At 36.3% G+C, this 8,391-nt stretch overlaps 2 protein-coding genes across 4 annotated transcripts; both read left to right on the top strand.

Moving 5' to 3' along the window:
- The first annotated feature begins 335 nt into the window (after positions 1-335).
- LOC113322888 lies at positions 336-3,899 on the top strand. Its single transcript, XM_026571070.1, has 9 exons — positions 336-615; positions 797-875; positions 2,212-2,299; positions 2,459-2,507; positions 2,621-2,677; positions 2,978-3,015; positions 3,105-3,165; positions 3,456-3,542; positions 3,624-3,899. The coding sequence occupies exons 1-9, from the start codon at positions 571-573 to the stop codon at positions 3,708-3,710; spliced, it is 591 nt and encodes a 196-aa protein (XP_026426855.1). The 5' UTR covers positions 336-570; the 3' UTR covers positions 3,711-3,899.
- A 548-nt stretch (positions 3,900-4,447) lies between these two features.
- On the top strand, positions 4,448-7,447 carry LOC113325055. Of its 3 annotated transcripts, none has more exons than XR_003347971.1 (4): positions 4,448-4,572; positions 5,995-6,105; positions 6,392-6,608; positions 6,716-7,447. XR_003347971.1 is itself a non-coding variant. In XM_026573294.1 (4 exons), exons 2-4 carry the CDS (start codon positions 6,129-6,131, stop codon positions 6,884-6,886), a joined length of 396 nt encoding a protein of 131 aa, XP_026429079.1. In that variant the 5' UTR covers positions 4,448-4,572; positions 5,995-6,128; the 3' UTR covers positions 6,887-7,447. The 3 variants fall into 3 exon arrangements, 2 of the variants coding, with proteins under 2 accessions (XP_026429079.1, XP_026429080.1); XM_026573294.1 differs by having other exon boundaries at positions 5,995-6,136; XM_026573295.1 differs by lacking the exon at positions 5,995-6,105.
- The last annotated feature ends 944 nt before the right edge of the window (positions 7,448-8,391 follow it).

Below are 8,391 nucleotides of genomic sequence, written 5' to 3'. Positions count from 1 at the left end.
ATGTTGTTTATGGAGCCCTTCAAACTATTGCACATATGATTTTTCTTAGACCGGATGTGGCAGAAATTGTTGGTAAGCAGACCAATTTGATTAATTGGGTATTGGATGTAATCAAGACTAAAGGATGTGATTATAAAAAACAATACACTGCAGGCTTATTAACTACTATTTTACAATCTACAAGTAATGAAAATATTGTCGAATTAGGAAAAATGGGCAGTGTAGTTGTTGTTGTAGAAGCTCTTTTACCTTATACCAAATGTCCTGTCAATAAAGTAGGCAAGCTGGACCAAAAAATACTAGCTCTGTTCGGCAAATCTCTTGTTAAAAAAGAAGACGTGTTGGACGAAGACGAAATATTCGACCTCGTGCAGAGTTTGTTTGATTGCTTATTTTGTCTATTATCTTCTGTGGAGAATAAGAAGAGGTTTGCGGATGCCGGAGGAGTTCATTTGATGCTACAAATTGTTAAGCAGGAGAAGTTGAATAATTTCTATTATGGGTCTGCAATTGCGGCACTTGATATTGCACTGGAACACTGTCCTTCTGCTTCTAACAAGTTTGTGAGTGATGCTTTGGCACTCTGACATTGCATTCCCTGCTTCCATTGATGCAGTAAGTATCTTACTAAGGAAATTGTTTTATCTAGTCATGCTTTTATTATAATCATTCCCTTATGTGCATGAAGGAAGAACTACATGACTTCATAAGACCTGTTTTACTAATTCTTATATGCCTAATAATGACTGCAGAATTCTTCTAGTATTCACAAGATTTACTTTGGTTATTTTCTCAGATTTCATCAAGCATTACTCATAAGGGAGATGAAATTGAAGGACATCTTATGTCTCTTATCACAACGTTAACATTAACTGGTAAGGAAAGAAATTTTTATAGCTTACAATGATTTTTCTAAATGCTTTTTTGTCTATTGGTTTCTTTTTGACTGCCTGCATTTCTGAGATATAGTTGAACGGTTCTTGTGTTTAGTCCATGGTATCTTCCATTCCAGATACACCCTGTTGCTCATTTAAACACATGATTTTACCAGTCCATAAGACAAAAGGATAAATCAGGGGTCAGAAACACACATTAACCACTCGAGAAAAAAATGTTATGTATATTAAGTAGTGGAATCACCTTCTGAGTGCAATGATCAGTGAAGCATGATATCTTTAACATTTAGACCTTGATTATCAAAACATCCCTTTCAACCCTACATCCCTATCCTCTATGTCCCTTTCTCTAAGTTACTAAATTATCTGTCAGATCTTAGTAGTATGAACAAGAAAAACAGGCATATAAGTATGGAACGCATTGAGAGTTTTTTTTTGGGAACAATGAGCTCATACTCTTCTCATTAAGTAGGGGAATCATCTTCCGAGTGTAACGATCATTGAAACATGATATCTTTTTACATTTAGACCTTGATTATTAAAATCATCCCTTTCAACCTTACATAAATCTATGTCCCTTCCTCTAAGTCACTAAATAATCTGTCAGACCTTAGTAGTATGAACAAGAAAAACAGGCATATAAGTATATAACACATTAAGAGTTTTTTTGGGAACAATGAGCTCATACTCTTCTCTTTAGCCAACTTCCCCCTCACGACTTAATAGTCTCATCAAACTTTCTTTTAAGAGTTGCTTCGAGTTTATCGAATAAACCGGATGGACTCCCTGTCAAGGTGTATCGGACCTGGCCAATACAGGTAAGATACAAGATTTTAACTACTATGCGCTGGAGTAACTTCTCCGGAAGTTAACATTAGACCAAAACTTCATATCTAAACAGAAAGGGATTCGAAGGAGTCTGCTTGAGATTTCCTTAGAAGAAAAAACAAGATGATTCTCAAACTATAACCCTTTTTTTACCCAGCCTGATTGCAGCATGCGTAACCAACTCTGCAACCTGTATGATATATTTCATGGAGGGAATGTCTGCTCATTTTTTTCTAGAAATTTTATGATTTCCGAGGCTAAGGTATTTATAGAAAGTGTAATTATGCTTGTTCTTGGTGTCCTTATGTCTAAGATTTTGCAATCAGTTATTTTCTTGTGATGAGCTATCATCTTATCTTGTATTCTTATGTATTTTTTTGTCTGTGTGAAGAACCATTAGTTTGAATACCTTTCCAGATTTCATCTTCATCAAGAGTTGTTTCGAAATAACATTTAAAATTCTCTGACGCCTGCTTATGTTGTTCAGATGGCAGTACCGGTGTGAAAAAAGATGCATTGTTAGATAAGTTTGAGGAGAATGGTTACATCACTGGGCTTTTGGACCTCTTCACACAGTATTACACCTTACCTGTTTGTTTGTCTAAGTTTTGCTCCTCCTTTATCAAAGCTAGGAGTTGTACATTGATTTTATTCTTCTTAAACTATTTAAAGCATCGGCTCAAGAGATGTCCGACTTTGCTTAACTGTCTTCTGATCGACTTAATATTGTGCAGATATTATGTAAAAGTTGATGCAAGGATGAATCAACTCAAAAATAAACAGGTTGCACGTATTGTCATTTCGCTTTTTTTCTCATGATATCAGTTTGAAATTTATCTGTTTTGATGTCAAATATCTTATACCTGTGCTTAGCGCTTCTGCCTATGATATTACAGCTGGACCAGTCTGAGCTCTACGATGAAAAACTGGAATATAAATTGTCCACGCTTCAGGTCAGCATTTCTCTTGCGGTCTTGCTTTGATATTGTCATAGTGATGCATATCACAACTGCAAAGACTATGGATAAATTTATCCAATTTACATCTTATTCTTGTAAAAACAAGTAGAAAAAAATAAAATAAAAATCTAAATATAGTCGGAGCTTAGAAGTATTTGGCAAAATATTGTTGATGAGAAATACAGAAACGAAAAAGTCAGTACTTGCATTTCCTTTTTATAGTGAATGATTTTTCTTTTTGTCTTACATATGTTTCCCTTTTTACTCTAATTTGTTCCCATTATGAATCTGCAGTCGATTGCTGTTATTCTTGCTTATCTTTTGCTGTCCAAGTGAGTGTTACCATCTGCTTTTCTTGTTTTGATCTTTATCTGTATACATCCACCGCATGTGGTATTCAACTCAAGGTTTTACTTTGCAGGAGAAGTACTATAAGAGCCAAAGTTGAAGCAGTTAAGGAAGATGTGCTGAGGATTCTCAAAGTATGTATTCAAATAAGTCTGCTCATGCGTGTCAAGTATTTGCATTATGTGATTGCTAGTTTATATAGCTGCCTTATTTTATGATCCAATAAACATTCGGTTAGCTGGAACTACACATGGGGTTCCAAAATTGTGTAATTTGTTCAGTTTGTCTTGCCTTTTCAGTTTTTAGATGGTTGGAATTGTTGAAATATCTGAACTTTTCAGGGTCCTATCATCATATGGTTTGATAGCAGTGTTAACCGTTGTTAGGAGTATAGTGAGAACTTTTCATCTTTCATTCGTGACAGGAATACCGTGACAACATCGGCAACACGGGTGGATCAGTAAAAATTGCAGCAAAGACAGTGATCAAATACATTGTTTCTCTTGAGAAGGTAATAAGTGTTTATTAGAAGCTAAAACCTTCGGTAGGAGTTAAATATGAAACACACTGATCGATGTTTCATGCATGACAGGAAGAAGTAATTCTTAACAGCCAGGGTGGATCAAAAAAACCGAAAAAGAAAAAGAAAACCCTGACCATCGGGGGCAGCAGGAGGTGAGGATCAAGCAGGCAAAGACCCGAGAAGAGGGAGAGAGATGAGGAAAGAGAGAGGCTTTTACTGTTGACCTAAAATCTTCCTTCAGTTATTCATCCGTGGATGCTGATATTATTATACCTTGTTTTGCTAGACTATTTAGATGTATTCAGTGTTATCAATTAGACGAGAGTAATCTATCTTTTATTTGGAGACTGGTATGCTTGTAGTGTCACCAGCTACAATGTGAATGGGCTACATGTCTATCAAAAGAACGTGTCTCGGCCCAGCCCGAGATTGAAATTTTATTTATAGATTTTGTCCATCGATAGAACAAACAATTATAACAAATACCTTGATTTTCCAGATGTTCATGGTTAAGAATCATCGTGGAACTCTTCTTAATCGGGTAAATGATTTGTAACTATTGCAGTTCTCCGCAAGACTTTCAATGAGTGGGTAAATGATCCTCCGTTCTGTAACTATTGCAGTTGTCCGCAAGACTTTCAATGAGATTTTCCATCTGCTTGAAGATGACAACGCTCCGGTCGTCACTCCGTTTCAAAATAATAGGACTCCTTCGAACCAACCAAGTTCCAACCACTGAACTGATAAAATGCTATCATAATGCAAAGAGGCTGGCTTTTTTACGAAAACACCCATGCATGCAGAAAAGAATGAAAAATACTTTAAGGTCAAAGTTGTCATGTCACTACTAACAAAAGCAAAAGATATACTACTGATTTCATCCTCTCTGTTTCTCTCTCAACCCTGATTATTCACCTAACCTACTATCATATTCCAGAAACATCCTTGAAATGTAAACAAAGAGCTCCGTATTTTCGTCTGCATTTCTTCTTGCAGAAGGGGGACATTCAAAACCCAGGTATAATTTTTCTATGCTCTTAAGTTAGTCTCTTTGCACTTGCACTCCATGAAGCTTTATTCTTATTCTGTATATTCAATATGAATCTAACTCACATGTCAATGTTTTTTACTACAATTTATTGAGCTATTTTTATAGAACTAGGACGGTGTTTTTCTTAAGGTTCCATACTGCCATACAAATGCATGATAACTGTTTGTGGAAATGTCTCAAAGAATTCGATGGAATTTTTGGGTTCTGATGGGTTTAAGTCATTAGAGATTTAGAGTCAACTTCAGTGGAGGACTAAGTATACACCATCCTAGGACTGCAACAAACTATCTCCAGAGAGTAAATTAGTACAAGTTTCGTTTTTTAATTTGATTGATTACTCTACAAAGAACTTACAGGGAGGTAGTGGCTTTCTGTGTGTCAAAAATAAACTTCGAATACATGATTGTCAAGCATCTTGACAACTTATTAGGTAGGTAGCAACTATGGTGAATTTTGTAAAAGCATTATGGCCTTTGAATGATATTGTCATCTCTTTTCCCAGCAAACTTTCAATTTTAGCTTAAGAACATTAACCTTCTTATTCTTATGATGTCTGTTCTTGAAGAGACAGAATAAAAGATATTGTCCAGATTCTTAATCAATCCTTGAAACTAGGGGTGTAAATTGGGTTATTAATTGGGACGGTATAGGGCGGGCAGGAACATCTTTTATCCATGAAATTAAGAGGGCCGGGCGGGCAGGGTTATTTATCTACAGTTAGTACCCATGATCTACCCAAACCTGTTTTATAATCTGGGCTCGGGCGGGTAGGGCCGGGAGAGCCTTGAATATTACAAACAGATATATTATTAAAAATATATGAAAGTAGTAATAATACACAAGTTTTACTTAAAATTAATAATCAAATACGAGAATTCAAATGGGAATAAGATAAACCAACTTTCTATAATTTTTTCTGAATTGAATCATCAAAAAAGGAAACTGTCCTAGATTTTGCTTAATATTTTCTTTATATGGTTAACAAATTTAGACTCCTATAGTAAAAGTTAAGAAACACATATGAGAACTATGAGGGTTGACTGTATTAAGTATACGTACGAAGTATATTCTAGGATAAAACAAATGAGAACAATCACTTAGGCTAGGTAAATGGATAACACTGGCGGGTTAACAGGGCGGGTAACATTGGCGGGATAATAGAGAGGGTATTGGGTCGGGCAAGAAAATTTTACTTGTGGTGCCCTCCCTCTTATTTAAATGGGATAGGTCGGGCCAGCCCGTACAGGGCCACGGTCGCCTATGAGCTGTCATGGGACAGGGCGGACGGTACTGGGCCTCGGGCTGCCGGGCAAAAATTACATCCCTACTTGAAAACTGCATTTTTTCTTGAGAGCAAGTGGTAACTTTTTCATGTGCTTTATCTTCCAGCTGGAAGACCTCGAGAAATCTCTGGTAATAGCTGTAATCTAGAAAAGCCAATGATTTATGTTGGACAATGAGATGTTTTTAATGAAGTGATCACCGAAGAACAAGAACAAGGTATCCAAGAGAGACAGAACCAGATGGGGAGGTATTTCAAAGATCTTGTTGTGCTGGTCCATGGGCAAGGAGTTGTCATCTGTAACTCGCCTCCCTCCCCGAGATCGGATAGAGCCACATTTTGCTCTTTAGTTGACATCGCTTATGATATGAGCATAGAATTAGAATTGCTTATCTAGAATATTTGTACAACTGACTTTAACATTCACTAGACTTTTCTAAGCTACAGTAGTGTCATGTTTATCTACTGAACTAACATGATGATGGTTTTGTTGAAACCCTGTAGTGACGAAGCGTTTCACATGGATGTGAATGTTGTTGATGAGGCAAATGTAGAAGTTATTGTACTCGATTCTACACTGAAAGAACTACTATTTGATGACTTTGTTGACAGTCAAGCGATACAGTTCTCCACATTACAGAGGAGAATGAGAGCTGCATTGGACCATCAAACGGAAAATCCAAAGTACAATAAGTGTGCGTACTTGGACCCTATGGCATGGGTTAGTTCTTCGACGTTCTCTGTTTTGTTTTGTTTTGTGACGTTTTGTTTAATTTAATCCATGATTTCTGAATGATACCAAATTGAATTATGGGGATAAAAATGCAGTATGCTGTCCGTAATGGTTTTCAAGTTCAAATAGATGAAATTGTTCGTAAACCTATCGAAAAAATGGAGCTGGACAACCTGGACTTCCTCCTCATTCCCATGAATATAAGTCAGGACCCAAGAGCCTCGAGACATCATTGGACTCTATTGGTATTGGATGTTAAATGCTGAGAGTGGCATTTCCTGAACTCATTGGTTGGCGGCAGCGTTGAAGATCCATGCCTTAAAGATGCACAAACAATGGCATGGTTTATCACACCAATAGTAAACACACACTTAGTGGTAACAATAAATAACCTAAAGGTTCATCAATTTGCATGTCCACAGCAAGGACCTAAGCCAGACTGCCTCCTCTTTACATGCTATCTAATGAAAAGGTATGCAAAATCTAACAAATCTATTGAAATGGATGATAAAAAAGGCAGAGAAATATGCCGTGAAATGAGGCATAAAATGACAGCCTAAATGTTGAGGCCATGTGAAAATGCCATTGTGTGGAATGCTCCTAATTCTAATCAGCCATAAATCTTGATGTAATAGGGCAGCTTTCCTTAAAAAAATATTTTTTGTAGTATATTTTGGTTGAAAGCACAGTATTTTTGTATTACTTAACACAACACCAGGTTTTTAACTATATTACAATAGTCTAATGTTATTAGTTTAATCTTTGTTGAGGTGAATTTGTAATGTTGTTCCAATTTGAGAATTCTAGGTCTTAGTTTTCTTATTGCAGTGGTTATCTTTGTTTTGTCTGCTCATTTCATAAATTTGACCTTCAGTTTATACTTACTGTACATCATGCCTGTCTTTGCTTACCCGCAGTTTACATGTTCAGAATATAAGTTCAACACTTCAATCCATTACCATCATGCACTGTGAAAGGTCATTTCCTTATAAGGCTTAACATCTTAGATAACCAGAAGAGTTTTACTTTGCAAGGGTACTTGAAGTTAAAGCGCATGACAATGTTTTGGTTCAAAATAAAAACATGCATTGCTTCTAAACTAGAGAGTCGGAGACCGTCCAAACAATTACAACTTTATTATCTATAACTATAAGGCTATTATGGTCTTTCCGTATCGCCGTGGATAACAGCTGCACGCTAAGAATAATTGTAAACAAGGATTGTTCAGATGTCGTAGACCCAACATCATATTTCGATGCGGCCATTTCTCTTCACCTGAACTATCTTGTTTACAATGACAGCTTTCCGCGCGTGCCATTCGCATGCGTGACAGATGCTTCCACCCCACACCAAACTGAACTAGAGGATGTTTCTCCTCTTGGTCTTTATCTCCCATCTCTACTCGAGTTTTCATTTCATTTCTTTTCTCAGTCTCTCATTCATTCTCAGCTGCAGTCTTCTTCTCTCTTTTTCTACCATCAGCTGAATCGGTTAAGAAGAGATTAATAGATTTTAGGGTTTCAATCATCAGTTTATCGATTGCGTAAGTCTTTTATAATCATCAGTTTCGATTTTAGGTTTTTTTTCACCGTCTGTTTTCTAGGGTTTCATCTGTGAATCGATTTTAGGTTTGTTTTTTTTATAATACGATTTGTTAATATGTGAATATGTTAGTCTTTTATCATCATCTGTTTCTTCAATCTGTTAATCTAATTGATTTCTTCTTCAATCATTGGTTAAATCTGTTAATCTAATTGATTTCTTCTTCAAT

Source organism: Papaver somniferum, chromosome 11 (assembly GCF_003573695.1).
Source record: "Papaver somniferum cultivar HN1 chromosome 11, ASM357369v1, whole genome shotgun sequence".
In the NCBI taxonomy this organism is placed as follows: Eukaryota; Viridiplantae; Streptophyta; class Magnoliopsida; order Ranunculales; family Papaveraceae; genus Papaver; species Papaver somniferum.
Note: the sequence above shows the minus strand (reverse complement) of the source record. Positions and strands in the feature narration are given on the sequence as shown.

Coding starts and splice junctions, on each gene's coding strand:
- LOC113322888 (XM_026571070.1), top strand. CDS start 571: ATGCTTTGGCACTCTGACATTGCATTCCCTGCTTCCATTGATGCA. Junction 3,016..3,104: donor GCTTATCTTTTGCTGTCCAA/GTGAGTGTTACC, acceptor TTTACTTTGCAG/GAGAAGTACTATAAGAGCCA. Junction 3,543..3,623: donor ACATTGTTTCTCTTGAGAAG/GTAATAAGTGTT, acceptor CATGCATGACAG/GAAGAAGTAATTCTTAACAG.
- LOC113325055 (XM_026573294.1), top strand. Junction 6,609..6,715: donor ACTTGGACCCTATGGCATGG/GTTAGTTCTTCG, acceptor ATAAAAATGCAG/TATGCTGTCCGTAATGGTTT.